The sequence below is a fragment of the Salmo salar genome, chromosome ssa21, assembly GCF_905237065.1.
Source record: "Salmo salar chromosome ssa21, Ssal_v3.1, whole genome shotgun sequence".
In the NCBI taxonomy this organism is placed as follows: Eukaryota; Metazoa; Chordata; class Actinopteri; order Salmoniformes; family Salmonidae; genus Salmo; species Salmo salar.
Genome location: NC_059462.1, coordinates 35,942,464 through 35,968,704, shown reverse-complemented (window position 1 = coordinate 35,968,704; position 26,241 = coordinate 35,942,464). Strand labels below are relative to the sequence as shown.

The 26,241-nt window shown below is 43.3% G+C and overlaps 1 protein-coding gene across 3 annotated transcripts in view; it reads right to left on the bottom strand.

The window, feature by feature from the left end:
- LOC106582274 (coiled-coil domain-containing protein 141) overlaps positions 1 to 26,241 on the bottom strand; it is a 56,441-nt gene that overhangs the window by 28,310 nt on the left and 1,890 nt on the right. Inside the window, exons 1-10 of one of the 3 annotated variants that reach the window (XM_014165181.2) lie at positions 18,020 to 18,574; positions 15,561 to 15,683; positions 14,410 to 14,601; positions 11,602 to 11,710; positions 10,390 to 10,643; positions 8,347 to 8,466; positions 7,874 to 8,080; positions 6,024 to 6,196; positions 5,544 to 5,685; positions 3,109 to 3,228 (exon numbers count right to left, since the gene is read on the bottom strand). In XM_014165181.2, coding sequence (XP_014020656.2) covers positions 3,109 to 3,228; positions 5,544 to 5,685; positions 6,024 to 6,196; positions 7,874 to 8,080; positions 8,347 to 8,466; positions 10,390 to 10,643; positions 11,602 to 11,710; positions 14,410 to 14,601; positions 15,561 to 15,683; positions 18,020 to 18,151 — 1,572 coding nt within the window. In that variant the 5' untranslated portion in view covers positions 18,152 to 18,574. Of the gene's footprint in view, positions 1 to 3,108; positions 3,229 to 5,543; positions 5,686 to 6,023; positions 6,197 to 7,873; positions 8,081 to 8,346; positions 8,467 to 10,389; positions 10,644 to 11,601; positions 11,711 to 14,409; positions 14,602 to 15,560; positions 15,684 to 18,019; positions 18,575 to 26,241 lie in introns of those variants that run through there. The other 2 variants (XM_014165180.2, XM_014165182.2) reach the window with 2 other exon arrangements.

Genomic DNA, 26,241 nt, shown 5'->3' with positions numbered 1-26,241 from the left:
TTTGCACCGGGGGACCGGGTCTGGCTCTTGACCCGAAACCTGCCCCGCCGGAAGCTGGGTCCGCGGTTTGTGGGGCCATTCAAAGTCCTAAGGAGACTGAACGAGGTATGCCACAGGTTACAGCTTCCCCCAGATTACCGTATTAATCCCTCGTTCCATGTGTCTCTCCTCAGGCGGGTGGTGGCTGGTCCCCTCCAGGAGTCTGAGGTGCAGGAAGTTCCTCCGCCGCCCCCTCTGGACCGAGGGGGCCCCGGTGTATGCTGTTCGAGCCATCCTGGACTCGAGGCGTCGGGCGAGGGGCCTTCAGTAACTCGTGGAGTGGGAGGGGTACGGTCCGGAGGAGAGATTCTGGGTGCCGGTGGAGGACGTCTTGGACCCTTCGTTGCTGCGGGAGTTCCATCGTCTCCACCCGGATTGCCCTGCGCCTCGTTCTCCGGGTCGTCCCCGAGGTCGGTGTCGGCGCGCTGCTGGAGCCACGCGTCAAGGGGTGGGGGGGTACTGTCATGACTTCCGCCGAAGTCGGTCCCTCTCCTTGTTCGGGCGGTGTTCGGCGGTCGACGTCACCGGCTTTCTAGCCACTGCCGATCCACTTTTCATTGTCTATGTTTTACACACCTGGTTTCAATCCCCCAATTACTTGTTCATTATTTAACCCTCTGTTCCCCCATGGTTGTTTGTGAGTGATTGTTTGTCTTGTATACGGTCCGTTATTGTGGGCTCGGAATATTGTGTTGTATTTGTGAATACTAGAGTAAATACGTTGATTACTCATATCTGCTGTCCTGCGCCTGACTCTCTACACCAGCTACACACAAGCCCGATTACAATTTCATAAGTGTCAAAGGCTTTTATTGACAATTACACAAAGTCAATATTTGCAGTGTTTACCCTTCTTTTTGAAGACCTCTGCAATGCGCCCTGGCATGCTGTCAATTAACTTCTGGGCCACATCCTGACTGATGACAGCCCATTCTTGCATAATCAATGCTTGGAGTTTGTCAGAATTTGTGGGTTTTTGTTTGTCCACCCGCCTCTTGAGGATTGACCACAAGTTCTCAATGGTATTAAGGTCTGGGGAGTTTCCTGGCCATGGACCCAAAATATTGATGTTTTGTTCCCGAGCCAACTTTTGCCTTATGGCAAGGTGCTCCATCATGCTGGAAAAGGCATTGTTCGTCAACAAACTGTTCCTGGATGGTTGGGAGAAGTTGCTCTCAGAGGATGTGTTGGTACCGGTCTTTATTCATGGCTGTGTTCTTAGGCAAAATTGTGAGTGAGCCCACTCCCTTGGCTGAGAAGCTACCCCACACATGAATGGTCTCAGGATGCTTTACTGTTGGCATGACACTGTTGGCATGACACAGGACTGATGGTACCGCTCACCTTGTCTTCTCCGGACAAGCTTTTTTCCGGATGCCCCAAACAATCGGAAAGGGGATTCATCAGAGAAAATGACTTTACCCCAGTCCTCAGCAGTCCAATCCCTGTACCTTTTGCAGAATATCAGTCTGTCCCTGATGTTTTTCCTGGAGAGAAGTGGCTTCTTTGCTGCCCTTCTTGACACCAGGCCATCCTCCAAAAATCTTCGCCTCACTGTGCGTGCAGATGCACTCACACCTGCCTGTTGCCATTCCTGAGCAAGCTTTGTACTGGTGGTGCCCCGATCCCGCAGCTGAATCAACTTTAGGAGATGGTCCTGGCATTTGCTGGACTTTCTTGGGCGCCCTGAAGACTTCTTCACAACAATTGAACCGCTCTCCTTGAAGTTCTTGATGATCCGATAAATGGTTGATTTAGGTGCAATCTTACTGGCAGCAATATCCTTGCCTGTGAAGCCCTTTTTGTGCAAAGCAATGATGACTGCATGTGTTTCCTTGCAGGTAACCATGATTGACAGAGGAAGAACAATGAATCCAAGCACCACCCTCCTTTTGAAGCTTCCAGTCTGTTATTCGAACTCAATCAGCATGACAGAATGATCTCCAGCCTTGTCCTCATCAACACTCACACCTGTGTTAATGAGAGAATCACTGACATGATGTCAGCTGATCCTTTTGTGGCAGGGCTGAAATGCCGTGGAAATGTTTTGGGGGGGATTCAGTTCATTTGCATGGCAAAGAGGGACTTTGCAATTAATTGCAATTCATCTGATCACTCTTCATAACATTCTGGAGTATATGCAAATTGCCAACATACAAACTGAGGCAGCAGACTTTGTGAAAATTAATATTTGTGTCATTCACGACTGTAAAGCTCACCGCCATTGGACTCTGGAGCAGTGGAAACGTGTTCTCTGGAGAGATAAATCACACTTCACCATCTGGCAGTCTGACGGACGAATTTGGGTTTGGAGGATGCCAAGAGAATGCTACCAACCCAAATGCATAGTGCCAACTGTAAAGTTTGGTGGAAGAGGAATAATGGTCTGGGGCTATTTTTCATGGTTCGGGCTAGGCCCCTTAGCTCCAGTGAAGGGAAATCTTAACACTACAGCATACAATGACATTCTAGACGATTCTGTGCTTCCAACTTTGTGGCATCAGTTGGGGAAGGCCTTTTCCTGTTTCAGCATGACAATGCGAGGTCCATACAGAAATGGTTTGTTGAGATCGGTATGGAAGAACTTGACTGGCCTGCACAAAGCCCTGACCTCAACCCCATCAAACATCTTTGGGATGAATTGGAACGACTACTGCGAGCCAGGCCTAATCGCCGAACATCAGTGCCCGACCTCACTAATGCATCTGGCTGATCGGAAGCAAGTCCCAGCAGCAATGTTCCAAGATCTAGTCGAAAGCTTTCTCAGAAGTGGAGTGGGGGCTGTTATAGCAGCAAAGGGGGGACCAACACCATATTAATGCCCATGATTTTGGAATGAGATGTTCGACGAGCAGGTGTCCACATACTTTTGGTCATGTAGTGTGTATACTTCAGTACAGTACAAGACAGGGTTAGGTCTATTTGAAAATAACATTCAGGAAGTAAACTGAGATTCCTGAATTGAAATGAAAGTGACCCAACCTTTGTACAAGAGCTGGGTAAATAAACAAAGGGGTCATACATTTGAATAAGGTTGAGTGAGTCTACAGCTGCTATTCCTGACTCTACCTCTGTCTGTGAGGAGAGTTCCAGGTGTTTGTTGAGCATGTCTTCAGACTGAGAGAGCAGGGAGCCTGGCTCAGTGTTGCTGGAAAGGACACCGTTGCTGCTCTTTAGCCACACCGAGATCTGGGACAGAAACACATGACTTTTACTTTACTTTATTAGTTCCAAAATTCAGTCAAATGCAGTCAACTGAAATACATGGACATTTACACACACATGAAAGCATTAGCAGTTGATCATAGGCTGTCAACTAGCCTTACTACACGTCTGAGAATGGGCTGTAATCTGACGGGTCCTTTGTAGCTCAGTTGGTAAAGTACGGTGCTTGTTAACACCAGGGTAGTGGGTTCAATTCTTGTGACCGTCCATGTGTAAAATGTATGCACGATTGACTGTAAGTTACTTTGGATAAAAGTGTCTGTTAAATTGAATATATACTTCTATTTACCTTTCCCATTGACAGTGAATTATATTATTAAAAAATCTAACTTGCACATGCTTACCGCAACTCTGATTCCAGCCCAGTGAGACATATTAAGAATCCCTATTCATTTAATAGCATCTCTGTGGACCTAATACTAAAGATTTGTTGTTTTACTTTTAAAATATATTAGGCAAACCTTTTAATGCGGCATAAACACAACCATTTGATTGTCAAACAATCACATCACAGGGCTTCTGTGTAAACCTGGCTACCTGCTCACATTCGTCCACTAAAATAATTCCCGCTGTCCCACATCCATACAATGCACTGTGCACCCACCATTTGACGAATGGAAAGAAACATCTGTTACAAAACACCAAAAAGTGTAATGAATGACATTCAGTGATTGTCATGCATTAATAATTACATTCATAATAATGCCTCATTCACATTAACCATAAGTGTAACGTTCGTCGTGAGGAATGGACCAAGGCGTAGCGGGTCGAGTGCTCATAATGAACTTTTAATGTGAACACTTATTAACAAAAAAATAAATAAAAAAAAGTATTGAAGGCAACATACAGCAAAACAAGAACAACCTCCCACAAAACCCCCATGAAAACAAACTCCTAATTATAGGACCTTCAATCAGAAGCAACGATTACCAGCTGCTTCCAATTGAAGGTCCAACCCCAATAAACTAAACATAGAACTACAATAGACTAGACAGAACATAGAACTATACTAACATAGAACAATAAAAAATAAAAAAACGGAATACATAAACCAAACACCCCTCTACAGACACACAAACCGAACCATATAAAACAAATACCCCCTGCCACGTCCTGACCAAACTACAATAACAAAATAACCCCTATACTGGCCAGGACGTGACAATAAGCACTCCGTTACGTTACGGGGGATGGCATTCATTTGTATGGGGACCGTCTGCAACGGAGTGGAATCACAATGCCCCTTTGCAGTTGAAGGCTCCGTTGCATACTTTGAATTTTTCCAAGATGTGCGTCTTCTTCAGTCCAACCAGAGTCGGTTGAAGAACAGGAAGTTACCAAACCACAGAAGAAGATGAAAATATATTTTTGTTGATGGGTTTATGGGATAGATAGCAAGTTGTAAACAATTTCCCAGGTAGCCTAGTGGTTAGAGTGTTGGACTAGTAAGTGAAAGGTTGCAAGATCAAATCCCTGAGCCGACAAGGTAAAAATCTGTTGTTCTGCCCCTGGACAAGGCCATTAACCCACTGTCATTGAAAATAAGAATTTGTTCTTAACTGACTTGCCTAGTAAATAAAAGTAAGTTATATTATTTTAATAGTATGTTAAAAATAATACAATTTGGCTGTTAAGCAGAATAAAGTACAAAAAAAAGATTAAATTAAAAACTTAATGTACAGCCTAATGAATGTGAATTTATGCGTCCACTGCTGTCCAAGTGCCTCTCTGTCTTGGCCACTCATCTCTACCTTTGCGAATTGTCACTTTTATTGTCGACCCACACTGCATTTTGGAGAGTATTCCACACATTTTCAAGTCCATTCACAAATGTTTCATGTGACTGACATGTGATATTGATAAATTATAGTGTAATAGCCTACAGTTTTGTTGCCATCTTTGTTTTAATTATTGTGATAGTCTCATGTTTACCGGTACGGCGTATGGGCACAATTTATTTTGGCAGCTCAAAGGCATAATATCATGTAATTCAATAAAAATATAGCTACGGGTTCATCCCAAATAGCACCCTTTTTCCTATATTGTGCACTACCTTTGACCAGAGCCCTATGGGCCCAAAGGTAGTGCACTATAAAGGGTATAGGGTGCCATTTGGGACAAATCGTAAGGCTTGTGTGTACCTTGTTGTGAAATTGTTAGATTACTTGTTAGATATTACTGCATGGTCGGAACTAAAGCACAAGCATTTCGCTACACTCGCATTAACATCTGCTAACCATGTGTATGTGACAAATAACATTTGATTTGATTTGATTTACCTTGTCTATGAGGTCCTCACATTGGGACACCAGCTGCTGTCTCTTGGCTGCCAGTGCTTGGTGAGCATGGCACTCCTGACTTAGAGCATCAACCTGGTCTCTGACATATTCCAGCATCCTCTTCACGCCTTCCACTTGGGTACTAGAAATATAATAAGAGGCATGTCTGCTGTGAAATGCTCCATGTAGTAATCATATTATCCGCAGTCTTGATCCATCCATCTATTAATATAAAGGCCTAGTTTGAACACATTGCACTGCATATAACAAGCATATTTGATTTCAGAATACAGTGATAGCAGTGACATCTTTACTATTGAAATCACATGTTACTCAAAATCTCTGTTTTGCTACACCAGTGAAAAGCAGTCTGTGGTGATTCTTGACCACAGCAGGTTTTAAACTTGACTAGGGTGGGGGTGAGGTTTTGAGTCTGAGGACTAAGGAGGTCCTAATATGGATGCCATATTACCTCCTTACCTCTGTGGTTTGGCCTTCTGTATTATGAGATGTCCTCTCTGAAGAGGGTCGGTGGCTGACTCTTTGATGCTTCGCAACAGGTCCTCGTGCTTTTTGGCCAACTCAGGCAACCATAGTGTCTGGGTCTTCAACCCCTTAAGTTTACTCTCAACAGTTCCCAGGACCTCAAAAGCCTGACAAAACAGTAATGAGAGGATAGGACAATATTCATTAAGTACTCATGTAAACATGATAGATGGTTCAGCAGAAGTCCTGAATAAATGTAATATTGCTCATTATAATAACAGTCACAATTCATGATGCAGTAGACGGCACAAATAGTATGCCCTTATTGTCCACTAGAGGGCACCATGTTCAAATCAAATTAAAGTCACTAGTTCCCTAGTCGTGTAGAGTACCTCAAAGACAGTTGTAAGCGCTTAGTACTGCAATAATAACTACTCTTCACATATTTGTCAGGCACATGATATCACATGTATAGTAGCTACCTTATTGGAACTACTAAAGAAGGCTTTCCTGAAGGTGATATGTAATACAAGCCTACAGTAGCCACACTAGGTACCTGGTTGGCACTGCTAAAGAAGGCTTTCCTGAAGGTGATATGTAATACAAGCCTACAGTAGCCACACTAGGTACCTGGTTGGCACTGCTAAAGAAGGCTTTCCTGAAGGTGATATGTAATACAAGCCTACAGTAGCCACACTAGGTACCTGGTTGGCACTGCTAAAGAAGGCTTTCCTGAAGGTGATATGTAATACAAGCCTACAGTAGCCACACTAGGTACCTGGTTGGCACTGCTAAAGAAGGCTTTCCTGAAGGTGATATGTAATACAAGCCTACAGTAGCCACACTAGGTACCTGGTTGGCACTGCTAAAGAAGGCTTTCCTGAAGGTGATATGTAATACAAGCCTACAGTAGCCACACTAGGTACCTGGTTGGCACTGCTAAAGAAGGCTTTCCTGAAGGTGATATGTAATACAAGCCTACAGTAGCCACACTAGGTACCTGGTTGGCACTGCTAAAGAAGGCTTTCCTGAAGGTGATATGTAATACAAGCCTACAGTAGCCACACTAGGTACCTGGTTGGCACTGCTAAAGAAGGCTTTCCTGAAGGTGATATGTAATACAAGCCTACAGTAGCCACACTAGGTACCTGGTTGGCACTGCTAAAGAAGGCTTTCCTGAAGGTGATATGTAATACAAGCCTACAGTAGCCACAATAGGTACCTGGTTGGCACTGCTAAAGAAGGCTTTCCTGAAGGTGATATGTAATACAAGCCTACAGTAGCCACACTAGGTACCTGGTTGGCACTGCTAAAGAAAGAGGTACAGGATTTGTACAGTATTCTAGCTACCTTGTTGGCATGCGAAAGGCAGCGGCACATGATATGTACATTAGGTCGTGTGAAATCATAACGCGTTGAAAGTAGCAGAATTTTTTGCGGTTGTTTTAATCTTCCTGCACGGACATGTTTGGATGGTCTGACTATATCCTACAAGTTTAGCCTCCATTTCTTTGTTAAAGCGTACCTTATTGGCAGTGCTTAAGAAGGTTACAGTAACTATCTTGATGACACTGAAGGCATTTCTCTCCTGAAGGTTACATGTACACAAGCATAGATATAGAACAGTTTTATCTCTAGGTACACTAATCAGCAATTACCTTGGTGGCCCTGATAATCTATGGCCATCAGACATGTAGAGAAGGTACTGTACCTTGTTGCCACTGTTAAAGAAGCCGTTGCTCTCCTGTAGGTGATATGTATAGTTACACTAGCTACCTTCTACTGCTAATGCAGTACCTACTCTCCTAAGGGGGGTTTTGTATAGTAGTCAGTTGTGTCTGTACCGTGTTAGCGCTGCTGAAGAAGGAATTGCTCTCCTGTAGCTGTGCCAGCCGGCCCATCATGAGGTTCCAGAAGTGTTTGTGCAAGGCTTTGAGAGCCACACTTCTCTCAGACACATGACCCATCTCAGCCTCAGCACAGCCCTCTGCTTCCCCCACTAGCAGCTCTGAAGCCTGGGCTAGCAGCTTCTCCACCAACACACTCCAGTCCTGCAGAACAGGACGCAAGCATGCACACACACGCATGCACACACACGCACAGTGAATATTAGATTGGCTGTAGATCAAATATTTTTTCTATACTAAAGTCACTTAGCTGTCATGCTCATGGCCCTAGTATTATAATAGTCAAACATATACAGTAAAATTAGACATGCCCTAATAAAAGTTTGTTATAGCTTTGTTTACTGTTGAAAATATCATTCAATCACTTGGCAAATATGTCCCAAAGTGTATTCATATTTAAAGTATCATACCTTGGCTTTCTCTTCAAACTCTTTGTATTCCTGAAGGAGCTCTTCATTTTCTGTGAGAGCTGAGCCCAAATTATCTTTTTCAAAGTACAAGTCAGCTTTGTTTTTGAACCAGTGGGTTACCTGAATAAAATACCATACATTATAACTGCAGTCAGGACATTACTGCATTTATACTTGGGTACTTATGTAAATGATTTCAAAGGAAGACTGCTGCATGACTGCTCTTCCTTACACTAAGAAGTAGATAGAATATTAAACCCAGAGGCATCTGTACTTCCATCATCTTAACACATGACCCCATATGGCTCAACAAGCCAGAAGGTATTATACACTGCTCAAAAAAATAAAGGGAACACTTAAACAACACATCCTAGATCTGAATGAAAGAAATAATCTTATTAAATACTTTTTTCTTTACATAGTTGAATGTGCTGACAACGAAATCACACAAAAATAATCAATGGAAATCCAATTTATCAACCCATGGAGGTCTGGATTTGGAGTCACACTCAAAATTAAAGTGGAAAACTACACTACAGGCTGATCCAACTTTGATGTAATGTCCTTAAAACAAGTCAAAATGAGGCTCAGTAGTGTGTGTGGCCTCCACGTGCCTGTATGACCTCCCTACAACGCCTGGGCATGCTCCTGATGAGGTGGCGGATGGTCTCCTGAGGGATCTCCTCCCAGACCTGGACTAAAGCATCCGCCAACTCCTGGACAGTCTGTGGTGCAACGTGGCGTTGGTGGATGGAGCGAGACATGATGTCCCAGATGTGCTCAATTGGATTCAGGTCTGGGGAACGGGCGGGCCAGTCCATAGCATCAATGCCTTCCTCTTGCAGGAACTGCTGACACACTCCAGCCACATGAGGTCTAGCATTGTCTTGCATTAGGAGGAACCCAGGGCCAACCGCACCAGCATATGGTCTCACAAGGGGTCTGAGGATCTCATCTCGGTACCTAATGGCAGTCAGGCTACCTCTGGCGAGCACATGGAGGGCTGTGCGGTCCCCCAAAGAAATGCCACCCCACACCATGACTGACCCACCGTCATGCTGGAGGATGTTGCAGGCAGCAGAACGTTCTCCACGGCGTCTCCAGACTCTGTCACGTCTGTCATGTGCTCAGTGTGAACCTGCTTTCATCTGTGAAGAGCACAGGGCACCAGTTGCGAATTTGCCAATCTTGGTGTTCTCTGGCAAATGCCAAACGTCCTGCACGGTGTTGGGCTGTAAGCACAACCCCCACCTGTGGACGTCGGGCCCTCATACCACCCTCATGGAGTCTGTTTCTGACCGTTTGAGCAGACACATGCACATTTGTGGCCTGCTGGAGGTCATTTTGCAGGGCTCTGGCAGTGCTCCTCCTTGCACAAAGGCGGAGGTAGCGGTCCTGCTGCTGGGTTGTTGCCCTCCTACGGCCTCCTCCACGTCTCCTGATGTACTGGCCTGTCTCCTGGTAGCGCCTCCATGCTCTGGACACTACGCTGACAGACACAGCAAACCTTCTTGCCACAGCTCGCATTGATGTGCCATCCTGGATGAGCTGCACTACCTGAGCCACTTGTGTGGGTTGTAGACTCTGTCTCATGCTACCACTAGTGTGAAAGCACCGCCAGCATTCAAAAGTGACCAAAACATCAGCCAGGAAGCATAGGAACTGAGAAGTGGTCTGTGGTTACCACCTGCAGAACCACTGCTTTATTGGGGGTGTCTTGCTTATTGCCTATAATTTCCACCTGTTTGTCTATTCCATTTGCACAACAGCATGTGAAATTTATTGTCAATCAGTGTTGCTTCCTAAGTGGACAGTTTGATTTCACAGAAGTGTGATTGACTTGGAGTTACATTGTGTTGTTTAAGTGTTCCCTTTATTTTTTTGAGCAGTTTATATTTCTCGGTAGAACATTTGTTTCTACTCTACATGGGGGCAGGCAACTCATGATGAGTTCAGATTTCAGATAGGTGAAAGTTAAGTCAAAAGGAGATTTCTGACACGGATTGATCTTAGATAGACATTTCCTGACTGTGTGTGACTCACTTCCTGTTCCTGGCGCTTCCATTGGTAGATGTTAAGGATCACTTTCAGGTCAAGGAGCTGCTGCTTCATGTGTTGATCCACCTGTCTCCTCCTGTCCTGCAGTATCTCCATCAGACTTTCCACCCGGCCATAGCTGCTGTCAGCCCCTCTCAACGCCTCACTCCTCTGAAGACCATCCTCAGTCTGGAACTCTCTCAGGAAGTCTAGAAGATCACGACTCTTGTTCAGAACCAACATTGACTTCTCCAGGAGGCCTGGGGAAAGAGAGAGGGAAGGGGAGGTGTCAACGACAGAGGAGAAAGAGAGAAAGAAAGCGATAGAGAAAGAGGGAGAGGTTTATTTACTATTACTTGGAGGCATTACATAGTCAGTGCCAATAGCAGCAAAAATCTGAATTATGTGATACCATTGACAAGTTTCTCATTAGAAAGACTCTCTTGTTTAGAACCAGCATTGACTTCTCCAGTAGACCCGAGGGACAGATATGGGCCAGAATAAGAAAAGATGATTACATGTGCACATACAACGTCTTTGAGCAGGTGCTGGAAATCAAAACAATATGGACCTGATGAAAACCTAAGTAGTCAAAACGTTATCACCAACATACCACATGGGATCGTAGATTGTAGTGTGCAGAATCTATTTTTTCATTTGCAAAAAAAACGTGCCAAAACACAAATAATTAATGAATTAATCCAGCTTTGGGTCGTGTAAATACAGCCATCCTAGATCAATTTGTATAGTAAGTAAGGTATCTCGCACTACAGTGTAATCTCTCATCAAATATGATCATGAGAATGAGAGAACTTGTTTATATTATCGTTACGATGTCATATGACACCATGGTCCCTTTCTCCTTCAGCAGCCTCAACCAGCTAGCTTTTAGTTTATTGTGCTGTTGATATAACATGAAGCCCACTCATTCTCACATCTGACAGATATCTATCTCTTCATTACGTCTCAGTGCCTTGGAAACTGAAATGAAGGGTAAAATCATCTAATTTCAGGAACTTTAAGAGGAGAATGATTCACTCAAGGGAGGGCAGAGGTGAACTGAATGACTGCCAGGATCAAACTGAGGTTGTGTATCATCTACCAGACATCTGGAACAGTGATCCAGAAGTCATTACTCTAAGGGGATTTGCCAAAGGGAATAAATACAGAATTTCTCCAAGGGAGGCTGTACTATAGGTGTATCAACATAATACCCACCTCTCTTCATAACGCTGTGTTTCATGAGCAGCTCTTTCAGACACTCCGCATCTGCCAGCTCCTGCTCTCTGCTCTGGAACTCTTCTGCCTCATCTATTCTGATAGCAAACTAAAGGAGGTGGAGGAAGACATAGTTCATCTATCTGTATAGTTAGACAACAGTGAAGGAAGACATAGTTAATCTATCTGTATAGTTAGACAACAGTGAAGGAGGTGGAGGAAGACAGCATTAATCTATCTGTATAGTTAGACAACAGTGAAGGAGGTGGAGGAAGACATAGTTCATCTATCTGTATAGTTAGACAACAGTGAAGGAAGACATAGTTAATTCCCACGGGGGGCCAGCACGGGGAAAAAAAAATTAAAATGTATGAAATGAATTGAAATGTATGCATTCACTACTGTAAGTCGCTCTGGATAAGAGTGTCTGCTAAATGACGTAAAATGTAAATGTTAATATATCTGTATAGTTAGACAACAGTGAAGGAAGACATAGTTAATATATCTGTATAGCTAGACAACAGTGAAGGAAGACATAGTTAATATATCTGTATAGTTAGACAACAGTGAAGGAGGTAGAGGAAGACAGTCAATCTATCTGTATAGTTAGACAACAGTGAAGGAGGTGGAGGGAGACAGATTAATATATCTGTATAGTTAGACAACAGTGAAGGAGGTGGAGGAAGACAGCATTAATATATCTGTATAGTTAGACAACAGTGAAGGAGGTGGAGGGAGACAGTATTAATCTATCGGTATAGTTAGACAACAGTGAAGGAGGTGGAGGGTGTCAGTATTAATCTATCGGTATAGTTAGACAACAGTGAAGGAGGTGGAGGAAGACAGCATTAATCTATCTGTATAGTTAGACAACAGTGAAGGAGGTGGAGGAAGACAGCATTAATCTATCTGTATAGTTAGACAACAGTGAAGGAGGTGGAGGAAGACATAGTTCATCTATCTGTATAGTTAGACAACAGTGAAGGAAGACATAGTTAATATATCTGTATAGTTAGACAACAGTGAAGGAGGTAGAGGAAGACAGTCAATCTATCTGTATAGTTAGACAACAGTGAAGGAGGTGGAGGGAGACAGTATTAATCTATCGGTATAGTTAGACAACAGTGAAGGAGGTGGAGGAAGACAGCATTAATCTATCTGTATAGTTAGACAACAGTGAAGGAGGTGGAGGAAGACATAGTTCATCTATCTGTATAGTTAGACAACAGTGAAGGAAGACATAGTTAATATATCTGTATAGTTAGACAACAGTGAAGGAAGACATAGTTAATATATCTGTATAGTTAGACAACAGTGAAGGAAGACATAGTTAATATATCTGTATAGTTAGACAACAGTGAAGGAGGTAGAGGAAGACAGTCAATCTATCTGTATAGTTAGACAACAGTGAAGGAGGTGGAGGGAGACAGTATTAATATATCTGTATAGTTAGACAACAGTGAAGGAAGACAGCATTAATCTATCTGTATAGTTAGACAACAGTGAAGGAGGTGGAGGAAGACAGCATTCATCTATCGGTATAGTTAGACAACAGTGAAGGAGGTGGAGGAAGACAGTATTAATATATCTGTATAGTTAGACAACAGTGAAGGAGGTGGAGGAAGACATAGTTCATCTATCTGTATAGTTAGACAACAGTGAAGGAAGACAGTTAATATATCTGTATAGTTAGACAACAGTGAAGGAAGACAGCATTAATCTATCTGTATAGTTAGACAACAGTGAAGGAGGTGGAGGAAGACAGCATTCATCTATCTGTATAGTTAGACAACAGTGTAATTTAGCCTAGTATGTGCTCTGGGTTTGCACATTTATTCATGGAGATCTCCAAAGGCTTCGTACATTCACAATAGATTTAATAAAGAAGTAAAACATTGAAAAAGGAAAACTGTTTGGTCAGTGATGAAACATGTAAAAGGACAGACAGTACAAACAGTTCTGCTATTTGTTTAATTCTCAGTCACATCCACAGTGAGGTTATCCAGGGGGAACCATCTGCTTCCTTTATCTTTCACACTTCCACTCCTCATGTTTCATAATCATCACATCAACTCTAATGTGTCTGCTTTGTGTGGCAGCACCCAGGGTGACCAGCCGTTAGAGCCTGGTTAAATTACAGCACATAGGCCTACAATATCACAAAATGCAACGCTCTTGCTCTGTCTGTGGACTGATGGCATGGAAACTGCACCATTGTGACACATTGGCAGTAAATTCCCCTGATATCTAATTGCAGTACAAACAGCCCCTTCTCAGTTACAATGTTATCTACCGGAAAAAAATCATATATCTTTATTTTCCAGTACGTAGACACAAATGCTAACAAAGCTGATAAAACAATGAACTGTTTTCTTTTGTCTTTTGAAGCAAACTTCAGAGGAGGAAACAGACGCACTGTAACAACACAGTAATAACAAAACAACACTGGATTCTGTGTTGATAGCTATCATGCCATTTTATATTTCCTCCAACAAACAAAATAATGAGAAACAAACTTTCCATTTCAGAACCGCAGGACTGGTTGAAATTCCACTTTGTAACAGGCTTAGTGCAATGAAAACCCCTGTGGCATAGCCTATGTCTGGTCTATGTATGCTCCATGTGTGTTCTATGTAGCTATAGTGTAGCTATAACGGTATGTTTATTAGCCTGGCCAATACATAAAGTGCCCCGTCAAAGAACTCTTGAGGCCAGGTGTAGCAGTGAGGAGCACTTCTCTAGCAGTGAGCTCAGGGTCTATGTATGGTCTATGTAGCTAGAACATCTCCCTTCTGTTAGCCTACCTACCTCAAGAGCCCTGTCGAAGAACTCTGAGGCCAGGTGTAGCAGCGACTGGCGCTTCTCTAGCAGTGAGATCAGGGTTCTCCAGGCATCGCTCAGCGAGACAGCCATGGCCTCATACACCTCCACTTCATCTTCCTTCTCCTCTGCTGTCCTGTCTGCCTCCTCCAGCAAGGCCCACACGCCTGCCTCATGTTTCTGGAAAGAGAGAAGTCTCTAAAATATACTGTAGCTAGTTCATTCAAGTATCTTCTCTGCATTATACAGGCCTCCTTTTTTGGTTTTACACTCATGTTTCTGACACAGAGGACTGCCTTATTAAAAATGGTTTCATTACCATATACTTGCATGTAAATCAACATTGTAAATGGACCGTTTTTTTTTGCCGGCTACATTCTTATTAGCACACTGCCTTACAACAGGCTGGCACCAATATGTACATACAGTGAGGTCCAAAAGTATTGGTACCTCTTCCTCATGGCCCACCATGGTCTCATTAAAATATGTGTCAAATAGTGACATGTCAATAATAGAATAGTGAAGTTATATGTTGACATAATGTCAAAATAGTGACATATCAATAATAGTATAGTGTAGTTATACATCATATTAGTAATAGGAATGAAGAAGAAATACTACAACGAGAATGAGGCAGAGAAGTATGTACATCTTTTTCTTTTCTTTCTTTACGGCACCTGGTACTCCCAGGTGGTCTCCTGTCCCGGTACCAATCAGGCCCAACCCTGAACAGGCGTGTTCAGGATGGTATGGCCACAAGCATATCTTTTTTTACCCCCGTTTTCTCCCTGAATTAGGTCCCTTGGCTAATCTCCGCAACTCCTCAATGGGCTCAGGAGAGGTGAAGGTCGAATCATGTGTCCTCCAAAACATGGCCGCCTACTTCTTAGCTCACTGCTTTCTTAACCCGGATATCAGCCGCACCAACGTGTCGGAGGAAACACCGTTTGACTGACGACCGGAGTCAGCTTGCAGAGCACAATGAGCCAAGAAAACCCTCCCCTACACCAGACCAATTGTGCACCATCCAACGGGAATCCTGGTCAGTGGGATCGAACCCCAGGCTGTAGTGGCACCTCTGCACTGCGGTCCACCCAGGACCCCCTTAGTGGTGACATTATTTCCAATGAGAGGATTACCTTGAGTTTGATCTGGAGCTGCTCGTGTTCATGCAGTAGTTTCTTGGTTTCATCCTGGTTGCTGCCGATCTCCAGCAGGTTGGGATTGGCTTCAGTCAACTGCAGCTGCACCAGTGCCTCACACTACAAAACACACAGTGTTTGTTTTCTCCCTTTTGCTGTCAGTACATATTTAAGCAATACGACACGTCGGGGGTTTGTGGTATATGGCCAATATACCACAGCTAAGAGCTGTTCTTATGTATGAGGAGTGCCTGGATACAGCCCTTTGCCGTGGTATATTGGCCATATACCACAAACCCCAGATGTGCCTTATTGCTATTATAAACTGGTTACCAATGTAATTAGAGCAGTAAAAATAAATGTTTTGTCATACCCGTGGTATACCACGGCTATCAGCCAATCAGCATTCAGGGCTTGAACCAACCTGTTTATAATTATTACTATACTTCAGGAGTAAACGGCCTGTCTGTATCCATTGGAACAATCTTTGATACTAAGTATCAAAGAGACTCAAAGTTAGACCAGCAGGAAGCCGAGGTCTGTTTGTGTTTCCCTGCCAAGGCCATGTAACATGTTGTTCATAATCCGACTGCGAGCAGGGCAGGTTGGTGTAATATTGTACCTGTGGACACCCACATGGTCCTCCTGTGAATTTCAGTGTAAACAGAGTATGGAAATGTCGTCCGCAATGTGGGGCTCCTTTTCCAATATATTGTGCTGTCCCGGGAACGCAATTAGTGTCTGTGTCCCAAATGGCACCCTATTCCCTATATAGTGCACTACTTTTCACAGAGCTCTATGGACCCTGTTCAAAAGTAGTGCACTATATAGAGAATAGGGTGCCATTTGGGACACATCCCAGGACAATGTCAATCCATTAAACTGAGGTATTCATTTAATGTAATGACTTACTGATACCGCTCTGGGTGACACACATTAACTTAAAGCCAAGCTTTCGTGGAAGTGTCAAACTGAGCGTAAAAAGCTCCAACAGCTGTTGCTGTAGCCTATATGACAGTATTACTACATAATGCCTGTATATATTTGGAAAGACGGGACAGTAATTGATTTGTCAATGACAACCGTGGTTGTAATAGCTACAAAGTGTTCATACTAGGCAGTGTGAGGATCACCAACAACTGTTAAACTATATTAATAGATGTATACATAGTGTCACACTCATTACAGTAGCCTGTTGTTTCAGATGTAAGGAAACTTTCACTGAGACAATAATTGATATGTCAATGACAACGGTGGTTAGTTATGTGGTTACAGCCACAGAGTGTGCATGGGCACTGGAACTGGGACGTGCTGGAGGTGGAGATTAGGCCTATTTCCTACTCTGCATGCTTTGCCCTTTAATCATTGCATGCCTTAGATTGCAGCCGTGGCAGTTACTTTAAAGGGGACTCAGGGGAACGCCGTTACCATTACCCCCTTCACGACCAAATTGGTCAGCAAAATCGGCACCAGAGGATACAACAGAGGACAACAAACATATCTCTCTTCAAACAAAACATAGGCTTTTCCTTCTCTAGTAGGAATATTAATTAATACTTGAAAACAATCTCCGTTCAGTGTTTTATCATATCTAATATCTTGTACATTTGAACTTTCCCACATATTTACCATGTATTTACCATGTATTTACCATGTATTTGACTGCCATGTGGGAAAAGAAAACAAAGACCTACCTAATGTCAGTTGTCTTATTATCACTACTGTGGGAAAGCCCTGCAGGGCCGCCTACATATTGAGATGTACGGCCTTAGTATGTGAGGCATTGAGATAAGCCTGCTGGTTTGGCTGGGAACTAGTCCTATCAGCATAATGGACAAACAGAGAGCTATTGACATCCCAGGACACTAGCTTTATGTGGACTATGCAAGCTTGTGACATCATTGACAACATTAAATGCCTTTCTCTGGTTGTGTCTCAAATGGCTATATTCCCTATATACTGTAGGCTAGTGCACTACTTTTGACCAGACCCTTAGTCATAAGTAGTGCACTATTAAGGGAATAGGGTGACATTTGGGAAAGATACTTTAATAGCAGCATCACTTTGGAAAGAAAGAGATCGATGGATGATCACTGTGAGGTCAGTGTCAGTCAGATTCAGACAGATCAATAATCTATTTTGACAGGCACTGATTCATTACCAGTCCTTGTTGTTATATAGACATGACACTATAGTAATATTAGACAACATTTCTGTTAAAAATGCTTGGAAAGATTGATCTTCTCCATCTCCATCATTGTGGAGTGAACGACCATTTCTGACCAAAGAAGAGTTCTGAGAGGCATATATCTAAGCCCTTCTGTTCAACAAACTGAAAAATAATAAGTGGGTTTTATATAAGGCTTTTCAAGGACTGAAATACGCTTAAAAAGACAACTAAAGACAGCCTAAGCAACCCAAAGACACAACTGAAGAACATTTTAGGAGTTTGGTACCTTGAACACAGTAACAATAATCTGAGAATCGCCAGCCTGTACAGCGATAGTGCTGATTGTTGTTGTCGCAGCAGGTTGACCTTTAGTGTCACTTTCGTTGGACATTGTCTCCCCGTCCAAACTTAACTTCATAAAGTATAAGATGAGCTTTATAGCCCCTACTGTCCACTCTCTTCTCTCTGGATCCTGCAAATCCTAGTCTCTGTCCTGTTCTCTCATTTCAGTCTCTGGGTGCTTCCAAACTCAACAGTCCTTCAATATTTCCTTTGAAGATAGAGTGACCAAGCAAAAAACGGCAGTAGAGAGACCCCTCTGTCCCCTCATCCAACAGGCGCAAAAACAATCCAGTTGGAAGGTGTATGTTTCAACAGCGGTGTTATATCCCCCTTCCACTCCCTCCAGTCCCACAGCCGAGCCACAGCGCAACAGATCAGAGCCACTAGCATCAAAGTACTGACTGACGCTCAACAAGCAGGAGACACAGAGCAGAGTGAAGTTGACAGGGCAGAACACGGCTGGCCAGTGTGTTAAAAATAGAACTATCCTCTAGGATTATCACACTGTGCTGTGCTGGAAGCCATTTGACACACCCCTAGTTTGGCGGCGCCGCTCCACTCTGGTCTATCTGCACAACCCTCCCCTCTCCCTGCCTGCCTCTCTCCCAGTCCCACTCGGCCCCTCTTTATCCTCTCCTGCCTCCCTCATACACAGACTAGGATTGCACGATATATCGGTGAACATAGCGGAATCGGCTGATACCGATATGTTCACCGATATATCGTGCATTCCTAGTCTGTGTATGAGGGAGGCATTAGCTAAAAATGCCAACATCGGTATTGGCTGATGTCTAGTTTAACGCCGATGTGCAAAACCGCTGTCAAAGCTGACGTGCATACCTATATAATGTAGGTAGGTACATGACGTAATGACAATCTAGAGGAAAAAGAAACGCACACCTATTTAGGCCAGGTGCTGGCTAGCGGAGTGGAAAACTTGAAAATAAAGGAGAGCCGCACACTCTAAGAGCTCAGATGAAAAAATGTAATGTCCAACGTTTCGACAGGCAAGCTGTCTTCATCGGGGTATGATCACAAACACTGCAGGGTGACTCGTTTATATAGTGTCAAAAGACACACACAGGTGTCTGTAATCATGGCCAAGTATGGCCTAATATCATTGGTTAATTCTCAAATAATAAAATGGCATACAAAGAACAATGTACAAAAAACAAATGGATAGCATACGATCATAGATTCAATTTAGACTACATAAGCCTACAAACAATTACAATGGCAAAGTCACAATAATCACTAGAATGGCTTCAGATCAAAGTCTACGTTGAGACTGAAGGGAGCAAGGGTCTTTAAATTAAAGATCCAGGCAGCCTCTCATTTTGACATTAAATTATCAAGGTCACCCCCTCTCCTATGGAGGGTGACATGTTCGATACCAATATAACGCAGAGACGAAATCGAGTGGTTTGCTTCCAAAAAGTGAGCCGCAACTGGGTAAGTCGAGTTTTTGCACCTAATGGTGCTACGATGCTCTGAGATACATACTTTTAATTCAAGCTTTGTCTTACCCACATAATTTTTACCACAAGGACAAGTTATAAGATAAACAACTGCCTTAGTGGAGCACGTAATAACACCTTTGATAGGGATCAGTTTCCCTTTTTGGGGATGTTTGAAGGATGTACATTTATAAGTGCCATTGCATTGAGCACAGCCATTACACTTGTAATTTCCATCCAGTAATGACGCCACGTAATATTTTGTGCTACACGTGCAACACAGCATTCCTAACCTAGCTCACATCTGCTGTGTGGATCGAGCAGTCAACAAGTCGAGCAGTCATTTGAAAGAGTAATAAAATTTCAGCGAGACAGCTCAAAAGGCAAAATCCATTAAAGCCAAGATAATTGAATTCATTGCCCTTGACAATCAACCGTTCTCTGTCGTGGGTGATGTTGGCTTTCACCGACTGGTCGAGCACCGGTACACATTACCAAGTGCGCTATTTTTCAGATGTTTCCCTACCGGAGTTACACAGTAATAGCGTCACTGCTAGTAGCTTCACGACATACATACTATGGAATGCCATTTGGGTCTTTGCGTGTCAAAAAAGATACAGTAGCACTGTCAAAGTTGTACAAAAAAAGTCTGCAAACAAGCAAACACGGCCATGAACGATGTGTTTTCAATACCGCGTTGGTAATAAAGCATAATTTCTTTGACTGCAACTTCTGGGGTAGCTAGCGTTAGCTTGGTACCTAGCTAGCACCAATACAACCAGCCTGAAAACAATGACCAGTAGAAACTGCAGTTGTTTTCATTATTCTTAGCAATGACAATGCTGGGCCAATTGTGCGCCGCCCTATGGGACTCCCAATCACGGCCGGATGTGATACAGTCTGGATTCGAACCATGGACTGTAGTGACGCCTCTTGCACTGAGATGCAGTGACTTAGACCGCTGCGTCCATGTGTGTGTTAACTATTTAACTGTACTAGAATGCTTAAAAGGCCGCTAAAATGTTTAATATCGGTATCGGCTTTTTTTGGCAAGGAAAATATTGGATATCGGTATCGGCCAAAAATGTCATATTGCTGCATCACTAACAAAGACAACCCCACATAGGCACCAGTCCATCCATGGAATATCATATTGGTAGGCCTATCTATCTTCCAATAAAAGGGAAAATACCCCATGAGTTGTCATAGCTGGACAGATTTTTATCTTGCTTCTCTAGTTCTGTGAATACGTTTTTCCATTGGTGTCCCCTCTATATGACTGTGAGTCGCTTTAGATAAAGGCGTCTGCTAAATGGCATTTATTATTATTATTATAACAGACAAAAGCCAAGCACACTTCACACTGGTATGCTGCACTAGTGTTTAAGTATCTTTTAAGAGAGAGAAAAGGCCACACTCTCACTGGCTGACTGCTTCTAATTAACACTACCTTGCCTGGCTGGCTAGATACCCCCTTTAGGCACAGGCAATACTTATACCAATAAGTAATTCAAAAAGCCAAATTTTGTCACGCCCTGATCTGTTTCACCTGTCTTTGTGCTTGTCTCCACCCCCTCCAGGTGTCGCCCATCTTCCCATTATCCCCTGTGTACTCTGTTTGTCTGTTGCCAGTTCGCCTTGTTTGTCAAGTCAACCAGTCTCAGCTCCTGCTTTTCCCCAGTCTCTCTTTTCTCGCCCTCCTGGTTTTGACCCTTGCCTGTCCTGACTCTGAGCCCGCCTGCCTGACCACTCTGCCAGCCCCTGACCCTGCCTGCCATCCTGTACCTTTGCCTCTACTCTGGATTACCGACCTCTGCCTGACCTGACCCTGAGCCTGCCTGCCATCCTGTACCTTTGCCTCTACTCTGGATTACTGACCTCTGCCTGACCTGACCCTGAGCCTGCCTGTCGTCCTGTACCTTTGCCCCACTACTCTGGATTATCTACCCCTGCCTGCCTTGACCTGTCGTTTGCCTGTCCCTGTTGCTGTAATAAACATTGTTACTTCCACAGTCTGCATTTGGGTCTTACCTTCAAACCTGATATATTTGGCCACTCTCTCAAACACAGTACATGTCTGTATTATTTATTTTGAGGAAACATTCTTTAGAGACGTTTTGTTTAAAATTCCTCTTGGTTGCTTTAAAATATCCCTTTCCCTTTGGGGAACAAGCCAGTGAGTCAGAGAGCTAGGGGGAGTTAGTATTGTCCTAATGAGAATCAGCTCTTTATTCCCTGACTACAGCACAATGGAAGGAAAAGAGAGAGAGACAGGGGGAGAGAGAGAGAGCGAGAGAGAGACTAGAGAGAAAGAGAGATGGAGGGGAGAGACTTAAAGAGAAAGAGAGGGACAAGGGAGAGAGAGCCAAGAGAGAGAGAGACACTAGAGATATAGAAAGAGAGAGAGAGGGAGAGACTAGAGATATATAAAGAGAGAGAGAGAGCGACAGAGAGACTAGAGATATAGAGAGACAGAGAGTACATTCTGATACAGTAGGGAAACAGCAGGGGTACACAAACAGACCTCAGCTTTCTGCTGGCCCAATTTTGATGAGTCTCTTTGATACTTGGTAGTACCTCACTAGATCCAATAGAAAGAGATATGCATGTCAGAGTTAGGGGGTGTTAGTATTGTCCTAATGAGAATCAGCTCTTTATTCCCTGACTACAGCACAATGGCAGGAAAAGAGAGAGAGAGCGAGAGAGAGAGAGAGAGAGAGACATGGGGGGGAGAGAGCGAGAGAGATATTTCCTTCAGATTACACAGATCCACAAAGAATTCGAAAACAAACCCAATTTTGATCAACTCCGATATCTACTGGGTGAAATACAACAGTGTGCCATCACAGCAGCAAGATTTGTGACCTGTTGCCACAAGAAAAGGGCAACTGTATATAGACATAATATGACATTTGAAATGTCTTTATTCTTTTGGAACTTCTGTGAGTGTAATGTTTACTGTTCATTTTTATTGTTTATTTCACTGTTGTTTATTATCTACAGTACTTCACTTGCTTTGGCAATGTTAACATATGTTTCCCATGCCAATAAAGCCTTTAAATTGAATTGAAATTGAGAGAGAGAGATAGGGGGAGAGAGAGATTCTGATACAGTAGGAAAACAGCAGGGGTACACAAACAGACCTCAGCTTCCCAACTGTGATGAGTCTCTTTGATAGTTAGTAGTACATCAATAGATCCAATAGTGAGAGGTATGTGTTACTCTCCTAAGGTGCAGTGACATATATCTACTTTAAACTGGAGGAAGAAACAAACAAACAACAAACACAATAGATATGACTGTGTGTGTGCGCGTATGTTGTGGGTGTGTGTGTGTGTGTGTGTGTGTCCAAATGATATAGCCTACTGTAAGGCCAACAGTGGCCCATTGTTATCAAGATACAAAACTTCCCAGAAACTTCTCAGTGTACAGTACAACTACTTAAATCGTCTACCCATCTTACTAGTATGTCGTGTGTAGAAACATTATTTGATATATTTGACAAGATGCAAAATGTCACAAATGTCCACAAAGTACAGTTATAATGTGCAATATTGTACTATTTTGCATAGGAGGAGGGTGTCAAACTCTGATCGGTTTCACCTGTCTTTGTGCTTGTCTCCACCCACCTCCAGGTGTCGCCCATCTTCCCCATTATCCCAAGTGTAATTATACCTGTGTTCTCTGTTTGTCTGTTGCCAGTTAGTTTTGTTTCGTCAAGCCTACCAGCTGTTTTCCCGTGCTCCTGTCTTTCTCTTGTTCCTGTTTTTCCGGTTTTGACCATCCTGCCTGCCTTGACCTGACTGCCGTTCTGTACCTTGTCACACCACCCTGGATTACTGACCTCTGCCTGCCCTGACCCTGAGCCTGCCTGCCGTTCTCTACCTTTCGAACGCTGCTCTGGATTACTGACCTCTGCATGCCCTTGACCTGTTGTTTGCCTGCCCCCCTGTTTTTTTAATAAACTTTTGTTACTTCTAAACTGTCTGCATCTGGGTCTTCTCCTAAGCCTTGACAGAGGAGCTTAGATAGAGGGCATGCCAAGGCTAAAGGACTGAGAGCTGACTGTCTGTAATGGGCAGCACTGTGGAGGAGGTGAATAATCAAGCTGGGTTTAATACTGGGTATAAATGCTCCATAAACTAGAGAATAAAAACACTGTTCAGTATTTACAGTTGAAGTCGGAAGTTTACATACACCTTAGCAAAATACAATTAAACTCAGTTTTTCACAATTCCTGACATTTAATCCTAGTAAAAATTCCCTGTATTTGGTCAGTTAGGATCACCATTTTATTTTAAGAATGTGAAATGTCAGAATAATAGTAGAGAGAATTATTTATTTCAGCTTTAATTTTGTTCATCGCATTCCCAGTGGGTTAGAAGTTTACATACACTCAATTAGTATTTGGTAGCATTGCCTTTAACTTTTTTAACTTGGGTCAAACGTTTTGGGTAGCCTTCCACAAGCTTCCCCAATAAGTTGGGTGAATTTTGGCCCATTCCTCCTGACAGAGCTGGTGTAACTGAGTCAGGTTTGTTGGCCTCCTTGCTCGCACACGCTTTTTCAGTTCTGCCCACAAATCTTCTATAGGATTGAGGTCAGGGCTCTGTGATGGCCTCTCCAATACCTTGACTTTGTTGTCCTTAAGCCATTTTGCCACAACTTTGGAAGTATGCTTAGGGTCATTGTCCATTTGGAAGACCCATTTATGACCAAGCTTTAACTTCCTGACTGATGTCTTGAGATGTTGCTTCAATATATCCACATCATTTTCCATCCTCATAATGCCATCTATTTTGTGAAGTGCACCAGTCCCTCCTGCAGCAAAGCACCCCCAAAACATGATGCTGCCACCCCCGTGCCTCAAGGTTGGGATGGTGTTCTTCGGCTTGCAAGCCTCCCCCTTTTTCCTCCAAACATAACGATGGTCATTATGGCCAAACAGTTCTATTTTTGTTTCATCAGACCAGAGGACATTTCTCTAAAAAGTACAATCTTTGTCCCCATGTGCAGTTGCAAACCGTAGTCTGGCTTTTTTTATGCCGGTTTTGGAGCAGTAGCTTCTTCCTTGCTGAGCGGCCTTTCAGGTTATGTCGATATAGGACTTGTTTTACTGTGGATATAGATACTTTTGTTCCCGTTTCATACAGCATCTTCACAAGGTCCTTTGCTGCTGTTCTGGGATTGATTTGCACTTTTCACACCAAACACGTCTCCTTCCTGAGCAGTATAACGGCTGCGTGGTCCCATGGTGTTTATACTTGCGTACTATTGTTTGTACAGAAGAACGTGGTACCTTCAGGCGTTTGGAAATTGCTCCCATGGATGAACCAGACTTGTGGAGGTCTACAATTTTTTTCTGAGGTCTTGGCTGATTTCTTTTGACTTTCCCATGATGTCAAGCAAAGAGACACTGAGTTTGAAGGTAAGCCTTAAAATACATCCACAGGTACACCTCCAATTGACTCAAATGATGTCAATTAGCCTATCAGACGATTCTAAAGCCATGACATAATTTTATGGAATTTTCCAAGCTGTTTAAAAGCACAGTCAACTTAGTGTATGTAAACTTCTGACCCACTGGAATTGAGATACAGTGAATTATAAGTAAAATAATCTGTCTGTAAACAATTGTTGGAAGAATTACTTGTGTCATGCACAAAATAGATGTCCTAACCGACTTGCCAAAACTATAGTTTGTTCACAAGAAATTTGTGGAGTGGTTGAAAAACGAATTTTAAAGACTCCAACCTAAGTGGATGTAAACTTCCAACTTCAACTGTACATTGCGGGACGTCACTGTATGTGCCACTGCCAAACAACAGTGCCTGACTCAGATACTTGAGGGAAGACATTTGTGTGAAATGTAGCCTACTCAAAGGCATGCCAGGGGGCCTGAAGTCCAAAGAAGTGTTGTAATTGTTAACAGGACTACTTGGATCTGCATGTCATGCTTAACCAATGACACTACACTCAGACCTGGGTTCAAATAGGCTACTACTTGAAATCTACAAATACTTTTTGCGTTTTCCTGCCGTAAGTGCCAGATTTTGGGATCTCTGGGGGTGCAAGACAAGGGTTTGCAAAGCAACAAGCAAGCTCAATCAACCACAGCTAAAATGTTTTTCATTATTTCAAATAGTATTTGAACCCAGGTCGGTCATGGACTAGTGTTGCGGGCAGGCGGCAGCTGTTAGAGAAGTTAAAGAAACAGCTGAGCAAGTAAGACGCTGCGAGATCAGCCGAGTCTGGGGCACACACACACACACACACACACACACACACACACACACCAGCCGATTTGAGCATAGCCCAGGACAGACTGGGAAGACCTGGAAGGCCTCCCTCACCCCACCCAGCCATCTGCTGGGGTCTCCTGATAATTGTGTCCCAGCTAACATCTCTCTGAGCAGCCCAAAAGGCACCATATTCCCTTTAGGGCCCTGGTCAATAGTAGTGCACTATAAAGAGGATATGTCATCATTTGGGACGCACAATCTGAGCAGCCCGTTCCAGCTGAGAGAAATCAGAGAGGGTTAAATATAGCCTCACCATCAGCTTCATGTCATTATAAGCATTGAGAACGGCTACAGCAACATCTATCACCTTCAAGATTTAAAAGCTACTGGGTTGGATGGATTCAAACATTGTAACTTAATTAACAGTCTCACCATCACCCCCATGTGGTGGAATATTTGTTTGTTGT